Source organism: Sarcophilus harrisii, chromosome 1, assembly GCF_902635505.1.
Source record: "Sarcophilus harrisii chromosome 1, mSarHar1.11, whole genome shotgun sequence".
In the NCBI taxonomy this organism is placed as follows: domain Eukaryota; kingdom Metazoa; phylum Chordata; class Mammalia; order Dasyuromorphia; family Dasyuridae; genus Sarcophilus; species Sarcophilus harrisii.
Genome location: NC_045426.1, coordinates 264371087 through 264394287, shown reverse-complemented (window position 1 = coordinate 264394287; position 23201 = coordinate 264371087). Strand labels below are relative to the sequence as shown.

At 31.0% G+C, this 23201-nt stretch overlaps 1 protein-coding gene across 1 annotated transcript in view; it reads left to right on the top strand.

The window, feature by feature from the left end:
• DNAAF5 (dynein axonemal assembly factor 5) overlaps positions 1–22711 on the top strand; it is a 62516-nt gene extending 39805 nt beyond the window's left edge. Inside the window, exons 8-13 of the mRNA XM_031941555.1 lie at positions 4212–4380; positions 8897–9044; positions 14087–14237; positions 15191–15347; positions 20448–20642; positions 21686–22711. Coding sequence (XP_031797415.1) covers positions 4212–4380; positions 8897–9044; positions 14087–14237; positions 15191–15347; positions 20448–20642; positions 21686–21822 — 957 coding nt within the window. The 3' untranslated portion in view covers positions 21823–22711. The remainder of the gene's footprint in view (positions 1–4211; positions 4381–8896; positions 9045–14086; positions 14238–15190; positions 15348–20447; positions 20643–21685) is intronic.
• Positions 22712–23201: the final 490 nt, after the last annotated feature.

Sequence of the window (23201 nt, the reverse complement as noted above, 5' to 3'; positions counted from 1 at the left end):
AAATAAGCATATTAAGGGACACAAAATTTGCATGGTGGCCATGAACCAAAATAATTATCTTTCTGCTCCTTGTGTCCATCATAAGAGGTAAAGGGTTCATTGTGGTTGTTCTGAACAAATGTTCTTGAGTTTTTCAAAGGTGTTTGTCTTTATGATGTCATTGTCTTTGTATATATTGTTCTGGTTCTGCTGTCTTCATTCTGTGTCAGTTCATACACTACCCAGAATTCTTTGAAATTGTGTCTTCATTTCTTCTGATAAGTTCATATTCATCATTCACATTCGTATTCCACAGTTTATTTAACTATTGCCCTGTGGTCTAAGAGGCAATCCAAAGCACAATGTTAGATTTTAATTCTTTGCTTTTCTTCTCTATACCCTATCCTTCCTCCCCCTTTTAATCTTCTCTTCAGGATCAGAAAGTTTGTTTTCCTTGAGACCATTCTATTATGTGACTTTATTATGTTTCTTGGCTATCCACCCTCTTACTATCCCTGCTTGTTTCTCTGTTTAGTTTAATATATTTCTACACCAAACTTTTGTGTACATTTGTGTGTGTGCAGTCTTTCTTGTCCTTTTCAGATAAAAGGTATGCTTGATCTCCCCACTTTTTCTTCCATACTTACACCTTTTTTTCACATATCCCAGTTGTGAGAAATACTAAATTCCATTTCATTTGTCTTTGTTTCTATACTAGTCCATTTCCCCTTAAAAGAGAATGAATCCACCACCTAAAACCTCCATTTTTCTTATTTAATTCTCTCAGTACCTTTCAACGACATCAAAATTCTAAAGGGGATACATTTTTAACTCTCCCTTTAAGATTATTAGCACCAGTTCATCATATAGTTCTTTCCAGTTACTCAAATTTACCTTTCTAGAATTCTCTTGTGTTTATATCCCAAAATTCCTACTCAAGTTTGATCTTCTCATCAGAAATGTTGGAAAAATCCTTCCCCCCTCCCTCCCATGTTGGATTATTTTCAGCTTTACAGAGTGAGTTTTCTTTGTTGCAAGCCTGTATCTTTTTCCTTTTGTAATATTGCATTCCAAGACTTCTCATGTATAGTAGAAGTTGCCAGGACTTGTATGATCCTGCATGTAGTTCCTTGGCACTTGAAGTGCTTCTTTCTGGTTGTTAGCAATATTTTTTGTTTTATATAGGACTCAGTATTTTGGCTCTGAAATCTTTCCTTTTGGAGTTTCTTTTAGGTAGTAATTGGTGGACTCTTCCTATTTTTATTTTGTTCTCTGGTTTAATAGATCTAGGCAGTTTTTGTTTATTATTTATTAAATTTTTTTCCTTATAATTTTCAGGGAGTTAAGTGATTTTTAAATGATCTCTCTTTGACCTGCTCTTTAGGTCACCTGTTTTTGATATTCATTTCCTTCTGTTTTTTTCCTTATCTTTTAATTTTCTTCTAATATTTTTTTCTGTTTCATGAAGTCATTGATTTGTTCTGGTTTTCAGGGACTTTATTATTTTTTTTATTTGCATTTCTTTAATCAGTAATTATTATGTGTTTTTTTAAATAATAGCTTTTTATTTTCAAAATTTTCATCTTGCAAAACTTTGTGTTCCAAATTTTTCTTTCTCTTCCCCACACCTCTTCCCCTGGAAAAGAAGTAATACAATATATGTTAAACATGTACAATTCTTGTATACATATTTCCACATTTATCATGCTACACAAGAAAATCAGATCAAAAAGGGAAAAAAAAAAACAAGAAAGAAAAGAAAAAGTAAGCAGAAAACAAAAAGGGTGAACATACTATGCTGTAATCCACATTCAGTCCCCACAGCCCTATCTCTGGGTGCAGATGGCTCGCTCCATTACAAGCTTTTTGGAATTGGCCTGAATCACCTCCCTGTTGAAAAGAGCCATGTCCATCACAATTGATCATCACAAAACCTTGTTGTTGCAGTGTACAATGTTCTCTTAGTTTTATTCACTTCACTTAGCATCAATTCATGTAAGTCTCCCCAGGCTTCTCTGAATCATCCTACAGCATTGACAATTGCCAAACCTCTTGTTCCAATTTTTCCCCTCTTACCCCCCACCCCCTCCCCCAGATGGCAAGATGACCAGTAGATGTTAAATATATTAAAATATAAATTAGATACACAATAAGTATTCATGACCAAACCGTTATTTTGCTGTACAAATAGAATCAGACTCTGAAATATTGTACAATTAGCCTGTGAAGGAAATCAAAAATGCAGGTGGGCAAAAATATAGGGATTGGGAATTCAATGTAATGATTTTTAGTCATCTCCCAGAGTTCTTTCTCTGGGCGTAGCTGGTTCAGTTCATTACGACTCCATTGGAAATGATTTGGTTGATCTCATTGCTGAGGATGGCCAGGTCCATCAGAACTGGTCATCTTCTAGTATTATTGTTGAAGTATATAATGATCTCTTGGCCCTGCTCGTTTCACTCTCAGCATCAGTTCGTGCAAGTCTCTCCAGGCCTTTCTGAAATCATCCTGTTGGTCATTGCTAACAGAACAATAATATTCCATAATATTCATATACCACAATTTATTCAGCCATTCTCCAACTGATGGGCATCCACTCAGTTTCCAGTTTCTAGCCACTACAAAAAGGGCTGCCACAAACATTCGTGCACATACAGGTCCCTTTCCCTTCTTTATGATCTCTTTGGGATATAAGCCTAGTAGTAACACTGCTGGATCAAAAGGTATGCACAGCTGCTGATTGTTTCTTACAGAACAATAATATTCCATAACATTCACATACCACAACTTATTCAGCCATTGGCCAGCTGATGGGCATCAACCAGGGGTTCATTTCATGGATAAAGTTGACCACTTTCTCTGTTTATTCTCCTTTCTATTCTTTCCTCCAGAGATTTATTTCATTTTTTTACCTCTTAATTTCTATTAGATATTCATTTAGTCCTTGTGGAAAATGCTTTTTTCCCTCCTTTTTTTCTGTATTTGCAGTTGTGGAGCTACTTGTTTTTTTCTTTTGGGGAATTCTCTATTTGCAACTTTGTACTGGTCTTTGATTTATTCATCTCTCCAGCTTTAGTTCCTGACTTAGATTTATTTTTATTTTTTGCCAGAGCTAGGCTTTATCCTCTGTTGTTGAGTGAGGTGATTGGCTCTGCTTGGTTTTTGCCCTGGATCCCCTAAGTTCCTGCACTGACCTCTCTACCTATGGGGTATCTTCCCTCCTCCTAGTTTCCCTCCTTGTTAAACTTTTATTGCTATCTTTTTTTTTTTTAATCACTTAAATTACCCTGTGTATTCATTCCTTTCTTCCCCTTCCAGGAGACCCATCCTATATAACAAATAATCTTTTTTTCTTTCTCTCTCCCTCCTTTCCTCCCTCTCTCCCTCCTTCCTCCCTTCCTTCCTTCCTTCCTTTCTTCCTAAGAAAAAAGAAAAAAAGAGGAGGGAGAAAATGAGTAAAACCAGTCAGTACCTCAGAAAAATTATGCCATGTTCCACTGCTGTGGACCTCACATCTTTGAAGAGGAATAGGAAAAAGTCTCTTCTTCAGAGTCAGACTTTTTCTTCAGAGTTTTTATAATTTTGCATTTTTAACTTTTTTGTTGCGCTGGTTTTTCCATTTCCATATACATGTGTATATTGTTTTCTTGTCTCTGTTTGCTTCATTGTATCAATTCCTATCTTTCCATGCTTCTCTAGTCATATGTTATTTCTTTTCTTCTTGTTGCTTCTTACAACAGTAATATTTCACTACATCTGTGTACAAAAATGTGTTTAGCTATTCTCCAACCATGGGATCTACTTTGTTTCCATTTATTTGCTACCACAAAAAGTACTGCTATAAATATTTTGGGATTTATAATGCCTTTCTGTCAATGACATCCTTGGGATATGTGTCCAGCAGTAGATGAGAATGACTATTCCTGAGAAGCCTCTTGGTTAACTGAATGGGGTATAAGACTTAGTGTCAGAAAAACCTGGTTTCAAATCCTGCCCCAGACACTTAGCAGCTGTTTGATCCTGCTCAAATCACTTAAGCTCTCTGAGCTTCATTCTGTTAAGTGAAGAAATTGGACTTGATGGCCTCTCAGAGCCCCTTAGTAGTTTCTTGTAAAAATGTAAATTTTAATATATTGTAATCTATGTAAATGTAAATAGTCTCACAAGTTTAATAAAGATGTAACACTGGAATATTCCTTAAAAGGACTAGTCCAAGATTTTATATTTCACAGGTTCAGGAGACAATGAACTTACTAGCTCTGATGCAGAAATATGATGGAACCCTGGATCTCTATCAGCAGCATATAGACCAGCTTATGGAATGGCTCACTTTATCACATCAGAATTGGAACTGTCATTCAATTGAACTACTACAATTTGAAGTAGTCGTCACTCAGTCAGGTAAGCACCCCCTCAAAGGATTATTTTATAATGTAGGTAAGAATATATAATATTAGCAGCACCTTAAATTATTATCACTATTAAGAAAAGTTTTCTTGTTATACTTTATTAACATTATAGGCATAATTTATGTGAATTTCTCAAGAAAAATACATGTAACTTTCTGCTTGTGATGATTAACCATTTTGTCAGATGAAAGTGTGATTTGTTCTTTTAAAAATATTCATTGGCTCATGCTGAAGTTTTTTTCCTGTATTCTGAAAAAGATGAAGAATGGAATAAATTTCATGTACTTTTTTCTATCATCATTTATGCCATAGATATATTTTTAATGTTAAATCTTGAGAATATGATAATCTTTTACCTTATTTAACTATTATCTTAAACATCTATATAACTTAAAATCCCCAACAAAATTGAATTTATCAGCCCATTAAATTTTTTATGTAAATAAGTAATTTTAGGAATGTTTTTTTCTCTGTTGCCTTAAATTTCTGTTCTGTTATAATTCAGCTCTGAAATTTTAGAAATATTTCCCAGAAATATATATTTTTATAATATTTTCATTGCAATATTTAAAGTAAACACTCCAAAATTTAGAATTCTGTGATGTCATAGTATAGCTTGTACGTGATTTTCTGCATATGATATATATGTGTGTGTGTATATATATTTGAATTTTTAAGAAATATATGTCCAATTTAATTAAAATTTCATCTCCTTTTAAACTGATTTTTCCATAAAGCTTTCCTCACCACCCCATTTCACCCAAGTAATTTTCCTAACAATTTTTCTAATTTTCAAAGACATTGATGCTAACTATAGGAAAACACATGAAATAGCATAATTTATATATATTGATCATTTATTTTTAGATAATATGTGAATTTATCATTTATTTAGAAAATCTCTTTTGTAAAGAGGAAAACTGCCATATAATATTTAATGAGGTTCAATCTCACATATTATTCAAAGAGCTAGAAATAGAATTCACCTGCATTCCAGAATTAATTAGACTTGCAATTTCCTAAATTTATTCCTTTTTAAACATTAGTTATATATGTTTGAAGGAAAAGACATTTGCCATTCAGAAAAGAAAGCCCATGATCAAAGCTCTGCTCTCCAGGTTTTTCCAGTCTTGGTGTAGATTGGGGAGGATGAAGGGAGGTGAGTTGGGAAGAGAAGGGGAGAAGTAATAAAACTATTTTCAATCTCTGCAAAATTAAAAATCAAAGAACAAAACAAAGAGAATTCTTAATGGGGAACTTTAAAAATATGATAGATGATATCTACATAAGTTTTCTTATAGATGTTGAATGCTTCAAAATAAAGACAAGCAAGTGCAGTTTGTAGAAAGGAAGAGGAAAGGTCACTATTATCTATAATTCCTAGGAAGGATTTCTTGGAAGAGGTAGTTAGTATCTGGTGCAGTCCTTGAAGGCTTGGTAGTACTTCCATAAATGAATCAGTCAGACAACAAGCAGTTCTTAAATTCTGCCTATGGGCCACTGTGCTCATTTGAGGGATAAAAAGACAAAAATGAGTTAATAAAAGTAGAAAAAAAATATGTGCAACATAGTTAGATATCTTATATGTTGGAGAGAAAAATCTACATAGATTGACATGATTAAAATCTAAATGGAGAAAGAAAATAGGGAAATTTCATCATTACTAGATAGCAGGTTAAATTTCTGTGTTATAGAATCACTGTAAAACTTATTTTATCAGGAAATAGTTTGATCCTTGATTATAAATGTCAGAAACTTTTGTTTTATTTTGTTTTGTTTTTTTCTGAAGCAATTGGGGTCAAGTGACTTGCCCAGGGTCATACAGCTAAAAAGTGTTGTGTCTCAGGTCATATTTAAACTCAAGTCCTCCTGACTTCAGAGCTTGTGCCCAATGTCAGACTTTTAAAGAGCAACTTTAAAACTTAATTAGCAGTAACAAACTTTTAGTGATACTGTTTTGTTTTAGTTCTTTGCTTTTAAACTTTTGGCATCTCTTTCTTTGTGTTATTACAATAACAATGTTTCATACTCTAACTAAAACTAAAACACAACTTAAAGTTGATTCCAGTGTCCAAAAAGGATCAATTGCTGGATCCAGAATGTCTTTTCTATAGTATGACTCCTTAGAAAATAGTAAATAACGGCTGACTCTGAATTTGCTTCTTATCTAAGAAGCAAATTCTATACCAGCAAACCAGTGTGAGAAGAAAAAAAGTAATTAATTCAGTTGAGGGTATATTGAAACTTGGTACAATTCAATTAACTGTCTCTAAACAGTCCATCTTCGGAATGTTATTATCTATGTGTTTTGCCTTTTTTTAGTTAAAACTGATTTTTGTTTATAGCTGGGCTTCTTACTTTGAGTTAGTAAAATTTAAGTGGAAAAGAACACTATTTAAATCTTGGAGTAGAATGTATCTTTTTTTTTAATTTTCCATGTAACTTAAAATGTTATATATACAGTCAAAAGGTCTCTGCTTATATTAATTCTATTTAAGATCTTATAGTCATCAGTGCTTGACATATAGTAGGTGTTTAATAAATGCTTGTATTATTGGATTTAGATTTAGAGGATTTAGAAGTATTTTTATAAGCAATCTACAAAAGACTCTTTTAATGAAGTAAATTTTTCTTTTTTACCTTGACAATTTTATAGATTATGAAAAGTTTCAGTAGCTTATCTAATTGAATACAAGGAGCCAAAACAACCCATTCTATTTGATCTTTTTCCCCTAATGGACAGAATTAAATGTAGCACACACACACACATATTCATATATATATTATGATGAAGTATATTTTACTTCTGTATTAATGTCACTTCTGGAGATTTTAAGCAATTTAAAATTAATGTTAATCTACTTGAAGTTATAATTTATCATTGTAATTACTAATCAATTTTTTAAATATTTGCTTAAAATTTTTTTTATCAATTCCATAGGATAAAGATAAAAGTCCAATTTTTATTTTATTCCATTGCATAAAGTTTGTTTAGAACAGACATTAAAATATACATGAAGTTTTTGCATAAATAGCTACATGAATAGAATCTAATGATAATAACTTACATTTATATGAACTTTAAGGGTTTACAAAGCACTTTGCTTAAGTGGAGGGGAAGAGAAGAAGGTGACATTTACAGAAACACATTTGTCTCTAGTTCTATGTATTACCCTTTTTTATTTTGTGTTGACTTTTCATTGTAAAGAAAACTCTTCAGTAAGCATTGAGAGAATGATATTGTCTGATATACTCTTCCTCTGAGTGAAGAATTTCAAGAAGTTGATATGTATTGCTGAAAGAAAATAAATCATCAAAGTTCTGAGCAAACACTTGGCATTCACTCAGGCAGATTGATAGTTTTTTCTTTGTTTTTTGGTTTGTTGGTTACAACTCCTTTTTAACATAATTCTCATTTTCTTTTCATTCCTATATATAGCATCTTGTTTAATTATGCTACTACTTCCTAGTGCCTCCATTTTTCATTTTGAAGGATTTTGATTTTTTTTTTTTTAATGACATAATCGGGGTTAAGTAACTTGGTCACAGTCACAATGGTTAGGTTAGGTCCTTCTGATTCCAGGGCCAGTGCTCAGTCCATTAGGCCACCTAGCTGCCTCAACTTTAATGTTTTGAGACATGGGGTCTTCAAAAAGATAAAGGTGTGTAGACTCCTTTGCTTAGAAGCTCCAAACTCACTTTAATATGAGTAAACCTTTTGTTCTTAAATTTAAAACTTTATTGGCACAGTGTATAGCAAAGAAAACATTTTATAGTTTGTTTTGTTGTGCAGTACACATATACAGCACAATATGGTTTGTGTTGTATTCTTGCAATACAAGTTTAGACACCAGAAATTATTTTGACAGTGAATTTCCAGATAGTATTATTATTTAGAATCCCAATAGCTTACAACATTTTAAATTATCATTAGCATCATTACATCTTGAGAAATGTTTGGGCAGTTGTAGGTAAATTAAAACCTAGTTAGATTGTTCATTTAACTATTGTTTGAAATTTTCTTATTAATTTACTCTTCCAGAAAAATGCTTAAAAGCAAAAAATCATTTAATTAAATGTATGAGTACAACATTCTGTTTTAAATTGTCTTTAGCTGGTTTTGTTGGGAAAATATTCCTGCATCCCCAAAGTAAGGAATTAATATAAATTTAAAATTAAATTTAGTCAGAGACAAAATATTCATACTCTTAACTTTTCTGGTTTAATCACCTTTTTCATTTAAGCCCCTTATGTGCATAAATCATGGAAAACAATCCTTCTAGATATTTTTACAATTTTGGTCACAAATAAGAATAAGCAAAATTTATAACAACATTTTCTGAACTCAAATCTTTTGGGTGATAGGAAGTATATAAATAATATATAAATAATATAATATAATGTATATATATAATATATAATATAATAAATTATAAATATATAAATAATATATAAATATAGAAATAAACTACCAAGCTACTAGAACAATTTTTCAATTTGTTTTGCAGGTCCTGTATTAGGTAAAGCTCTTAATTACTTTATTCCTATCCTTAAGACTTGTCTTCAACCAACCAAAGATCCACAAATGCGCCTAAAGTTCTTCACAATTTTATCACAAGTACTTTTAAAAGCAAGCAGTACTGTGGATTCTCAACAGTAAGTAGTCTCACTCAAGTTAATATATAAATGTTTGAAAAATGATTATAAAGTACTTATTGTCATATAGGTAAAGTCAGGCACTAGACATAGGATTATAATTAATCAGAAAAGATACACATCCTTCGAGGAACTCACATTCTAACGGGGGAAGACAACCTAGAGGTGGGGCAGAAGGAGTAGAGTGCAGCATTTTTAGAAATGGCCAGGAAATGATGTTGAGGTCTAATAGCAGACAAGGTAAATCAGAAGTAGCAAAGCCTAGCATTAAATGTGAGAGACCAGGATTTTTGGGGGAGGGAAGATGAGAAGAATGAGGTGATTGACCATAGAATAGGCAGCATGAGTTGGAAACAGCAGGTAATTCTCATCCACATTATATGTCCTTATGATTTATATAAGCTGAAATGAACTTCAAAAAAAAAAAAATTTGCTAGTTATTTAATGTTGGATGAAAGTGAACAAGGAAATTGTTAGAGGTGAATAAACTTATTTTAAATAATGAGTCAGAGAAATGTTAAATTATTCACAATAAGTGAAACATTTTTATAATGTATTCATTTTGATGATGTATCTATTAATCCTCATTTTGTATTGACCTTGTGGTACATTTGCAAACAAATTAAATAATTGGTATTGTTTTAATTGTCCTCTATTATTGTCAGTGTATTGACATCTTTTAATATGATGCTAAAAATGACTTTAAAGTTATTTTAAACGTTGATTTTAAGAATTTTCTTAAAATATGTTTCTATTGATAGGAAGCATTAAAACATGGAAAAAAATAAGTAATACAATAACAAAAAGGGAAATGAGAAAGAAATGGGTTTAAAATATCAAGGTGGATCAGTCAGGGACAATCTAAATATAAAATTATAATCAAATAGAATTTGGAACTATTTTCCTATAGGTTGATTTGATATGGGTTATATAACCTCGTAAGTAGTATCCATAATTATTCAAGAGTTCAAACAATATTGTTTTTCTGACCATTCAGCAAAGAAATAATAGTCTTTTAAATTGTGCCATTTTAAGGAATTCCACTTGAAAACACCTAACTTCTGCAAAGTACTCAGTTTTTATATTGAGATAGCTTTCTACAAGATGGCTTTTATGACAATTTCTTTTGATAAGGATTTATCATAGAATTTTGAATAATTTGAATTATTGAATAATTATATTATATATTATATAATATAACATTATATAATAATATTATAATAATTATTGAATAATTTATTTTAGAGAAAATTTCAGTTATATTTGAATACAGGAAAGAAAAGTTTAAAGTGAATTTTATTTTGACTTTTAATATAACAGAAATATAAATACAAAATTAGATGCCTAAGAATGAATTAGAAATTAGTAAAACTTCTTTTGGAAAGTACTCTGGCAGTAAACTATTGAAGTTTTGAATATAATATCCTTTGACCTAGTTATTGTGAACATCCCCTGAGGTTATTAAACTCAGGAGGCAAGTAAGCCTTTATTAAATGTTTGTTGTATGCTATTTAGAATTGTAAAGGACACAAGGTCATGAAAATGGGCCTGGCTTCACATTCTGCTGTAGAATATAAAGATATTCTCTTGAAGGAAGTGAGGCAAAAGTGAGGAGAAAGTACATTGTGGGTCCAGGGATCAGACTCATGTGAAGACGTAGAGATGGAAAATAGAAGATCACATTCAAGGAGCATACACTAATCTAATTGAATCATCTGTTGCATGAAAAGGAGTCACTTGAAATATCTGGAATTGTAATGTCATGTCTGGAATTATAGATATCAAATTATAAAGGGATCTAGATGCCAAATTGAAGAGTGTGTATTTCTCCAAAAGATAGTTAAGGTGACACAAGATTTGGAATAGAAGTCCTTTGTGTTTATACTGTAGTTATGTAATTCTGTGCTTTAGAAATAACATCTCATTCTAGAATTATGGAATGCTAGAGAAGGTAAGGGAACTTAGAGATCATCTAGTTTAAACCTGTAATTTTACAGATGAGCAAATTGGGGTACAAAAAGGGAAGTGACTTTGCTCCAAGGTCATACACTCTTATGTAGTAACAGAACTGGGATTTAATCCTGGAACTCCTAATCCATTGTTTTTCTGCTACTTTAGAGGACACATTTTGCTCTTTTAAAAAATAAAACAAAAACAAACAAAAATATGGAAGGAACTGGTCAAGAAAAATGCTGCAGGGGCAGCTAGGTGACTCAGTGGATAGAGCACAAGCACAGGCCCTGAAGTTAGGAGGACCTGAGTTCAAATTTGGCCTCAGACACTTAACACTTCCTAGCTATGTGACCTTGGGCAAATCACTTAACCCGATTTGCTTCAGCAAAAAAAAGAAAGAAAAATGATGCAAGGATTTTCTTCATTGGTTTTTCCTTCTCAAATGTCTAGGAGTAATTGATTAGGGAGCTGGGGATTGTCACAATCAGTCTTGCGTCTTATATTATCAAAAATAAAGAATTCTATTCAGAAATAATAATATTTATAATTCAAAAACAATAATATTCAGCAGTTGTAAATGGACAAAAATGTGCCAAGTTAATATTGTAGAATACTATAATCTGATTAAGTAGGAAGAATTAAAAACATTTGAAGAGACCTTAATAATATAATGCAAAGCAAAGAAGGCCCAGTCAAGAAGGAGCACTCATTTAACTAGGTTATATAAAAGAAAACAAATGTGGTTAAAAAACAAACAAAAGGCAATTTAAGAAGATTCAAACCAAGTGACTAACAACTTGTTCATCAATGTTACGTGTAGAAATTTTTATCAGTATGTAAAAAATAAGTTGAATTGGTTTTGTTGAGATTTAACTAACTGATAAGAACATCATATCTCTTTAAAAAACTATCATCCTCTAAAGGGAGCTTATTTTATTTTATTTTTTGTTTGTTTTTAATCCAGTTCTCCAATTCTTGGGTATTACAACAATGGCACAACAGGATCATTACTCCCTTGGTAGTGCTTTCTAGCACATAGACAATAACAAAATAAAATGGCTAAGAGATGTTCAGCATGCTGACTATTGGCCATTTTAACATGATGTGTATATATATATATATATATATATATATATATATATATATATATATATATATAATTGTAAAAAAAAAAAAAAAAAAAAATCCCTTGAAGTCAGTATTCTTTCTTCTGCTTTCCTGCAATTGCACAGATTCTCATACTTAGGATTGGGTCTACTTTTGCTCTTTAGAAGCTTTCATCAAGACTCAGCCCTGGTGCTCCTTCATGAAGTCTTTCCTCATCCCCCTAGTTATTAGCTAAGAGTGGTAGAAAATTTTACTCAGCATTCTTTTTCATTTTAGAGTGGGCCAGAGATATTCTAGAGTCACTAATTTGTGAACAGTTGTACGTTTTTCTGTACACAATAGAATTCATTATTTAAAAGAAAGTTGTATTTATTTTCCTTTTCCATGTTTTAGCCCTTCACATTGACAGGTTCTGATTTGCCTTATTAAAACAGGTTTTTTGTGGCCCATTAGTTTTATTTTTCTAATGGTTTTTCATGTTAGTTGGCTTATTGATTTGACTTACTGATATTAAATATTAGGTATTTAGAAAAAATGATTCCAAGAGCATGTCATGACAAAAAACTTTCATATTATATTGTCATTAAACTTTGATACATTTCTTCAGAATCACTTTATGTAGACCACTTTACAAAAGTAAATTTGTAAGCATTTAAAATTTTTTTTTCTTTAAATTTTTCTATAGAAAATGACAATTAAAATTTACTGAAAAACTTAATTGAAAATCTGGAAATCATGTTAAACCAAAAATTCATTTTCAAAAGTTTTCTGTGTTTTCATTATTGACTCTGAAATGCCATCTGCTGGAGAAGAGATTAAAATCAAGAAAAGAAAGCAATTTATTAATTATATGTGTTTTTAAATGTGGCAAATGAAGAAGTAGGTTAATTCATTTTCATTTGATAAATCTAGAACATTTCTATAGATTTACATATGTAAATCAGTGATTTCTGAAATTTTTTCTGTTTATATTTTAAATCTTAAGAGAGCATCTAGTTCATTATTGGGGAAGGGAGTAAGGAAGGAATCTATGTGATAGAATTAACTTGGCAGTTTATTATAGTTATTGAATGTATTTCATATGGAGAAATTCTGACAATGTTAAGGGACATATTTTTTCATTAAAGAGTATTTGAAAAGTATATGTGGTTTTGAACTTGGGGGGTTGAATTTAATGGTGTATGGAGTACATTGATTTATCAATATTTATCAACTAATTGAAAATTGAACAGCTTTTTTAGAAACGCTTATGTCATCAAGTATTTATTTCAACTAAATTAACCATCCTATTATCTATACTTGTATACTTTATATATTTGCACTTTGGATTCCTCAGAGCCCCTTTTGCTTATTAGCAATCTGGTGATTATGTAGTCCCTTTTTTTATGCTAATGTTTTAAGGTAGAATCTGTGCAAGTTTCTTCCCTTTTTTTTTTTGTTTCTTTGTTTTTTTCTCAAACTTATATACAAATTTATATTGTTTGTATCTAAGAGTTTTCTTTTGTTTAAAGTAAGAACAATTTTGACGAGAAAATATTTTATTATTGTGATGTAATCATTAATAAATTCCTCAGTTTATTGGGAGTTAGGATTGGGGCTAATTTCCTATGAGCCTGCTTTGATTCTCCAACAATACCTGAAAAGCAGCCATCTGTTGATTTAAAGCCACTTTCCCTAATTGCCCCAGGCCAATTGGTTCTTGGGTCCTTCTACAGACCAAATTAAGTCTAGATTTAATATGTCTCCTTCCTTGCACTGGTCACCACCTCTTTTGAATGGTTAGGCATATGAATGGATAGGCAAAGAGTAGTCTACTACAGAGGAATAGGATTAGTTTCCTTTCTGTACATCTGGACAATATAATATTAAGAATTGTATTTATTCCTTTTTTGCTTTTGTTGAGTATGTTTTTTAAATTAGATTTTTTTCCCTTTATAAAACAACTGTTTACCTCATTTATTTAATTTCTCATTTGGTTTTAGACAGTTTCATGGCCACCTTGAGACAGTGATAAAAGATATATTGGTTCCTAATCTTCAGTGGCATGCTGGAAGAACAGCCGCTGCCATTCGCACTACAGCTGTATCATGCCTTTGGGCTCTTATTCACAGTGAGATACTTTCATCAAAACAGGTACAATTTTCATATTCATTTATAAAGCATATGTTAAAAAATATCATAGTGCAAAAATTTTTTTTCCAAACAAAATTCAGAGGAAAATCTTTGAACAGATTTTTTTTCTTATTGTAAAATGTTTTGATGTGGAAAAAAATGTTCAGAGGGGGAAAAATAATTGTAAGCTTATAGCTCTTGTTGAGAGTAAGAAAAAAACTTGATACAAAGCTATAACAAAAAAATGTAATAGAAAAGTTCTTCTCAGTGAAATTTACAAGGACTTCATAAATATATATTCTCATTGTCTTGATAATCACAGGTAAGATTTACAAAAAATTAGTCTATTTTTGTTAAAAGATTGCTTTTGTAATAAAAGTTTAACCATAGTGTATTTGGTATCCTAGACTTTCATAGACATGCATTGTTGGGAAAATGTCTAATTAGTCATTAGTTGGGAAAATAAATAGTTATTAAAAATAGATAGTTTTTGTTATTGCTTTGAGTTCATAGCTTCTGTAGAATTAACAACACTTAAGGAGTTTAAAAAAAAAAAAGGTGATTTCAAAATAGCCATATGGTATATGAGCACCATCTAGTGGTACACTAAAGAAGTGATTATTTCCAAATGAAAGTATTACTGAAATGCAAATTGGAAGGGAAAAAATACATTCCCCCATGAATCCTTTTCATGCTACATGATTTTTTTTTATAGAAAAGGAGTAAAATGCATTAGGGACAATAATTACCTAGATTCAACAAAAATAACTTAAAATTACATAAACATTTGCTTCATGGGAAAGAATGTTAAAAATGAAAGTATTCATTACATTTTATATTTTAAAAATCTCATTTTATTTTCATAAACGCACATAATATATGCCAGATCTTTTAGATAAATTCATATTAATTCAGTTCACATTTTGAATCAGAAATTAATCTTAAAATGTCTTATTTTTTCTTATTAATTGCAGATAATAGAAATACAAGAACTATTGATGCCTCAAATTATTAACACACTGGAAGAAGATTCTAAAATGACTCGATTAATGTCATGCCGTATTATTAACATATTTTTAAAGTACTGTACTGACATAGCTGATGCAGATAAATTCATCAAGATTTATCCTGGTAGGAATTATTTCCTTGTACTACATTCATGTTGCAGTTGATCACATTTCTATTGAATTGTAAAGAAAATGTTAACCAATTTTAAGTTATATTGTTACTTTTTTGCTTCTAATATAACTCCTAAATTTCCAATAGTCTCTTCCCCCCATCTCACTTACACACAGAGTCCTCTCGTAACAAATAAAATTAACTAGTTAAGCAAAAACTATCACAGTGACCACATTATTCTATATGATTACATACATCTATCAAGAAGACAAAAGTGTGTTTCATTATCAGTCTTCTGGAACCACATTTAGTCATTATATTTAATTTGAATTCCAGTAACTAAAAAATGTTTTTATTTATGTGTCCTTAGATCTTCTTATCTCACTTTATCATTTCATATGTTTATTCTTAACATTTAAAATATACCTTGAAGCAAAATTTTAGAAGTGAAATGAACCTTAAAGACCAGTTAGTTCACATCTCTCCATTTATTGATGCCCAGAGGATCGATAATCAAGACAATATTAAGCATCTATTCTGTGCCAAGTACTGTGCTAGACAAAAACAAAAAAAAAATCATCTCTGCTTTTAAAGATCTTATATCCTATTGGGGAAAATATGTATCAGAGAGAAAGATTAGATAGACAGACCAAAAGAAAGAAAGAGAGCAGTAATCATGGCAGCAGGATCATCCCCAATTTTTATCATTACTATTATTATCATTGTCATCATCATTATTTAGAGAATCTAGAAAGGCTTTGGGTAGAACAGAAATTCTTAATTTTGGAGGGACCATGCACCCCTTTGTCACTCTGAGGAAATCTATATACTCTCAGAATAATGGTTTGGGTTTTTTCATTTATTTATTTACTTTCATGGTAGCTTTTTGTTTATCCAAATATAAGCAAAGATAGTTTTCAACATTCACTTTTACAAAACTTTTTGTTCCACATTTTTCTCCCTCTTTCCCCTTTCTCCTAGACAACAACCTACTATAACTTAAACATGCACAATTCTTTTAAACATATTTCTATGAGAACAATGTTTTTAAAAGCATAAAATAAAATATATGGGATTGCAAAGTAAATCAATTATATTTTTAAAAAGTTTAATGGAGCCCCAGGAGTCTATCCATAAATCCCTTTTGGTTGACCAAGGTTAGAAATTCTAGGTGCAGAAGGAAATGAGGGATTCTCTGAAGTGAAAGGAAGAAAGGACATATCAAGAATGATTGTCCTTTCCTGCAAAGGTGGGAAGATTGGATGCACTCGAGAGCAGAAACCCAGATTAGCATTATCAGAAGAGAAGTAATGTATCATGAGGTTGAAAAGATAGGATGGGACCAATTGAAGGCTTTAAAAGTCAAACAGGTTAAATTTTTTACATTTGTTTAAGGTCACATAAGTTAGTTGAAGAACCTCTTAAGACTAGCACCTATATCTCCTGGATCCTGAGCTGGGTTTATTTATTTATTCATTCATTTATTTGTTTATTTATTTGTTTTCTGGGCTTTGAAAATGCTGTATAAATAAATAAAAGGAACTTTTCTATATAAAATAGCAAAACAGAAAGGGGATACATACATGAAAATACAAGTATGTACTATGGACAACTTGGCTTTTATTTTTCTTTTTAAATATATAACATATTTAACCTGTAGGGTTTTTTTTATTATTATTTTGTTTTTGTTTTTTTGCAATGCAATTGGCCTTAAGTAAGTCTGAGGCTAGATTTGAACTCAGGTTCTCCTGACTCTAGGCACAGTACTCTATATACTGTGCCATCTAGCTGCTCTCAACTTGTAGTTTTAAAATTATTCTGTTTATCTGTGATTATATATGTACTTGCTTTTTAATGCTTAAATGTCCTTTTCTTTGTTTTATTCTTTGTTTTATGTGGCTTCTCTTTCTCTTCCCCCTCTCTCTTGCATTCTACCATTAGGACAAAAATAAAAACAGTTCTTAAAAATATGTGTAGTCAACCAAAATAAATTCCCACTTTGGTTGTATCTGAAAGGCTTTATACCTTATTAGGCATTTTTAGTCTATCATTTCTCTGTCAGGAATTGGGTAATATAAAGTCCTCCAGAAGCAGGCTGGGAACTGCATTGGTTAAAGTTTTCAAAATTTTTAAAGTTTTTTTTTTTGGAGGCAATTGGAGTTAAGTGACTTGCCTAGGGTCACATAGCTAGGAAGTATAGATAGTATAGTAGGTTGCTGTCTAGGAGAAAAGGAAAGAAGGGAGAAAATGTGGAACAAAAAGTTTTACTGAGAAGAGCTAGGTCTGGCATAGCTAATCGTCAGTGAATCTTGTTATTACTATATACAATGAATTAGAGCTTTTCTAATGGTTATTTGTATAGATTAACTACTTGATTCTAAGGTATATACAACTTATTTCATTGCCTGGCCACCAGAGGGCAAATAAATCTTAGAATTCTTTTCTAAGACTTCATTCCACTTTCCTTGGCCAGTTAGGTCATATATTAAAGAATGATGCTGAACGCACAAAATTCATTGCTTTGATACATTTGACTTAATACAGAAGAAAAAAAAAATATTTCAAATCCATAGTCACATGTGTGATCTCACAGTCACTGATAATCCTAACCTATTTTATCCTTTGTAATCACCTCTAAAGCCATTGTTAAGAATTCTCTACCTAATCTTAGTTATAAAGAGTCTGATCTGATACTTTTCTAATTTTCAACTTATTCTAATCATGTGATTAATGTGGAAATACATGATTGTATATGTATAAACTATATCAGATTGTACTTGTCATTCAGTTCTAGTGAACTACTTTTTTTTTTTAATTATTACCAAATGTTATGATTATGCTTTATAATTTAATTTGAAGTGTAAAGTGAATTATATTCATAGATTTTATTGTTGTTCAGGCAATTGGGATTAAGTGACTTGCCAGGATCACATATCTGGTTAATGTCTTCAAGGATCTGAGGCCATATTGGAATTCAGTTCCTCCTGACTCCAGGACCACTCCCTAATTCATGGAAATTTAAAAAACAAAGCACTAAGAAGAAGCCAAAGTCCTGTGGGTGATCTTAATTGCAAAGATCATATCCACAAATATAGCCCCCCTTTTCCCAGCAGATATTACATGATAGAAAACAACACATCCTATCATATTTTGATACTCCTGCTCATTTTTACCTAAAGGCTGAATTGTGTTTAGTGCTAGATAGGGAGAAGATACTATCTGGAGATAGCTGTGATGTAAAAACAAAAAGAATGAATAAAAATATGTCTTCAGTTGCCATAGGAAATAATTTAGTCCAATCTTTGTAATATGAGATCCCTTAGAATGTTTAAACTGGTGTATCTTAGAAAAAAATAAGGTTATAAAAGTTATATTTCTTGTAAATTAAGACAATTCTGAAATACTACTATATACCTCAGATTGGCTAAGATGACAGGAAAACATAATGACAAATGTTGGAGGGGATGTGGGGAAACTGGGACACTAATACATTGTTGGTGGAATTGTGAACGGATCCAGCCATTCTGAAGAGCAGTTTGGAACTATGCTCAAAAAGTCATCAAATTGTATATATACCCTTTGATCCAGCAGTGTTTCTATTGGGCCTATATCCCAAAGAGATCTTAAAGGAGGGAAAGGGATCTACATGTGCAAAAATTTTCGGGGCAGCCCTCACTGTAGAGGCAAGAAACTGGAACTGAGTCGATGCCCATCAGTTGGAGAATGGCTGAATGAAATGGAGAATGGTATATAAATGTTATGGAATATTATTATTCTGTGAGAAACAATCAGCAGGATGATTTCAGAGAAGCCTGGAGAGACTTACATGAACCTGAGGCTAAGTGAAATGAACAGAAGTAAGAGATTATACAGGGCAACATCAATATTATACAATGATCAGTTCTGATGGACGTGGCTCTCTTCAACAATGAGACTATTCAAATTAGTTCCAATTATTGAGTGATGAAGAGAGCCATCTACCCCCTGAGAGAGGACTGTGGGAACTGAGTGGTTCACAACCTAGCATTTTCACTTTTTGTTGTTGCTTGCTTTCATTTTATTTTGCTTATCTTTTTTTTTTCTGGTTTGATTTGATTTTTCTTGTATGGCAAGATAATTATATAAATATGTATGCATATATTGGATTTAACCTATTTCTACCATAATGTTTAACATATATTGTACTACTTGCCATTTAGGGGAGGGCATGGGAGAAGGGAGGGGAAATTGGAACACAAGATTTTGCAAGGGCTAGTGTTGAAGAATTCCATGCATGTTTTGAAAAATAAAATGATTTAATGCAGGGGGGAAATAAATGAGTTATATTTCCCTAAAAGTTGAAAATAAATTTAGTCATCTTTTCCCATTGTCTTCAGATATCTTTGAAATAATTGTCTCCATTTAAAATTTTTTTAAAAAATTATTTCCCCCTCCAAAAAAAAATCGTTCTTTAAGTTGTTTCTACCACGTTTTGTTTTGTTTTTTTCTATCAATTATTTCTGTCAGGTATTCAATACTTTATAAAGCTATCCATTGGAAAACTTGCCAAGATATAGAAGTTATTAGTAAAATTCCCAGTCTCCTGACAACCTGTCTAGAATTCTGCCTTTTGGTCTTTCCATTTTTCTTACAATTTTCTTACATAAATCTTAGCTAAACTATTCCTGAACATGCTTTATGCTTTCCCCATCTCTCACATCTACTTAACTCCTACTTCTTATTTATTTATTTTATTTTATTTTTGGCTGAGGCAATGGAGGTTAAGTGACTTGCCCAGGGTCACACAGCTAGGAAGTGTTAAGTGTCTGAGATCAGATTTGAACTCAGGTCCTCCTGACTTCAGGACTGGTGCTCTATCCACTTTCCCACCTAGCTGTCCTTCTCTTACTTCTTTTTTATGGACCATATTAAATTCTATCTTCTGTTTGGGGAGATCAGGTCCTACATGTATATAATATATGTACACACAGATGAGTATATGTGTATTTTTTTCTGGTTTCCATGAATCTTTTCAGTGATTTTAACATAGTAGATATTAAATAAGTAGGTGGAATAATTAATTTTGATGATTTCAAATAAATACTGGCTTTAAATTTTCATTCTTTCTTTTAGAACTCTTGAAACGCCTGGATGATGCTTCAAATGAAGTACGAATAGCAGCTACAAGTTCTTTAATTAGCTGGCTTAAGTGTATCAGAAATGATGATGATAAAAAATCCTTCTATAAAGGCAACATACAATATCTTTACAAAGAGTTGTTGGTTCACCTTGATGATCCAGACAATACAATTCAGGATGCAGTATTAGGTAAGATTTTTTTCAATTAAATATAATCTTAGAGGGTTATAATTGCTAAGAGAAAATTAGTCAACAACTGAGGAGATACCACTCTTAGTAAAATCAGTTAGGTCCCAGAGAATCAGAATGACAAAGTTCATATTGAGATCATCTGCATTTGTGTGGTCCCAGGCCATGTGATATATAGAAAATGATTTTTAATATATATAAGTCTAGATAGTATTTCAACTGAATGCATGAATTTAAAATGATGTAGTAATGAAATAATAACATTCACATTCTAGATATAGTAATAAATAAAATAATCTAATAATTTTGATATTCTTGAAATTTTCAATGACAGTTTTTATATTTTCCCATTTCTATTCTTATTGCTTGTTTCTTTTAAATAATATGTTAAAGAATCTCAACATTAAGTTAGACATTAATATCAATTTTTTGACAATTTGTGTCTTTGTCTCTGTGGCTGAGTAAAAACAATAGAATTTAAGCCTTTTATTATTATCTTCTGACATAAATAAAAGTCACTAGGTCACAATTTGTAAGAATACAGAACTGCAATGGTTTCATCAGCATTTGCTTAATCTTTTAATTCCTGATGGAGCTCTTGAGCCAGGGCAATCAGCAGTAATCAAAGTAGTCCACTTATTCAGACAAATTAATATATCAGTAGGTAAAATCTGTTCTTTATTCTTTTTCCTCTCACATTCTCCTCTTTCCTACCCTGTACATTCCCAACCAAAGAGATTTTTCAGTTGCCAGAAGATCTCTATAACAACTTTTTTATTTTTTTAATTTTATTTCAAGGCTAGTAGTAACTTGGTTGGTTGTCATGACTTTTTAATAAGATTTTCTCTATCATTGTTATGGTGAAATAGATATAATAAATGAGTAAATAATAATTCTGAAAAATATTTTCTTATCAGTATAAATGCATATAGCTCATGTTTATAAAGGAAGCCAATAACTTCAGATTGAAGAGATGTCATAGTTTGTGTTCATTAATGATTTCTGGCTTTTCTTTTTAAACAGCATTTTTCTTTTTTTTATAGGGGTTTTAAAGGAAGGAAGTATTCTATTTCCTGACTTACTGGTGGAAGAAATTGAGGCTGTTAAATACAAACATCGATCTTTAGTTTATTGTGAACAGCTTTTGCAGCACATCCAGTCAACTAGAGGTATCCTCTAATAGCAAGATTCAGGAAATAGTCAATTTATTGTGATTTTTGGAGTTCTAATCTAGTATCAGAAGTCTATCCTTTTTTTTGGACAGTAGTTGATGGTACTTCTACAAGCAGAGATTTTTTTTTTAAATTAACAACTCAAAGCAAGAAATTAATATAGTGAAAAAAAAGTTCTCTTTTTAATGCATATACAGTAGTCTAGGAAAATATGTTCTCTTGTGAACTAATAATTTTTAAAAACAATATTAATGTCCATTAAATGGATTCTCTATTCATGTCTAATTTATATAATTCCTTTTTTTGGATTAATGAGTTACTGATATTATATTGATTAGATACAAAGTGGCGAGGATTCTAATTATAATTAATTAATTTCTTTTTCAGTAATTTTTAAACGTAGAAAAAAATGAGAAGATATTTATCTATTGCTTGAGTTCTGTGTGATATAACTAAATAGGTAAGGCAGCAAACTTAAAAATAATTTTGTTTTGAAGAATTGTCACAAGTCAGATGTTCACCATTCTTGACAAATTATAATCTAATATAATAGTCATTCTTGAAGAAAAAAATATTTAGATTGATAGTGCTGAAATCTAAATAAAGAATTGGATATAATTTTCGTTGTTTTCTTAATAAAAGAAAAGAGACATTTTTTTAAATTTTTAAAGCTGTCAGATGTTTCACAATGATTATTTCTCAGCACCTTCTTTTCCAGCGTGCCTTATAGACTTAAATTTTCAAGTATATATTGTCCCTATAGGGCAACATTTATATTAACCCAAGGAAAAGGTAGCACATTTATTTCTGTTTTGAAATGATTGATTATATGTCACTTAAAATTTGGCATTTTATGTTTGAAAATGTAATTAAAATTTTCTGTTTTATAATACTGGATGAATGTGTATTTTTTTTTTTTAATACTTTGCAGAAATGTTTAGATGCCATTTTTTCTATTTTTCCTTTTTAAAGACTTGAAAACAAAGGACTTGATCTTTATTTCTTATCTAGGTATAACTTTAATAGTAATAACTTACCATTACATATAGCTTTCAGATTTACAAAGCATTTCATCTGTGTTGTCTCATGTCATCTTCATGGCAATCCTATGAGGAAAAGAATGATGTTCCAGTTTTATAGAAGAGCCAGCTAAGGCTCTACTTTGGAACTTGGCTGTATTAATCTAGGTCAGGTTCATATCACGCGACTCCTGCTTTCATGTTCTTCCCACTACTTTTGAATGCATCCACATTCAAATTGCCTTCACTTACTAGAACAGATATTAACATTTTAGCACAATTAATTGCAAATCATTAATTCCTGATCATCTCTATTGAATACCATTATTGAAAAATAGCAGTGGTTTGAATCATATTTCTGAGGACTT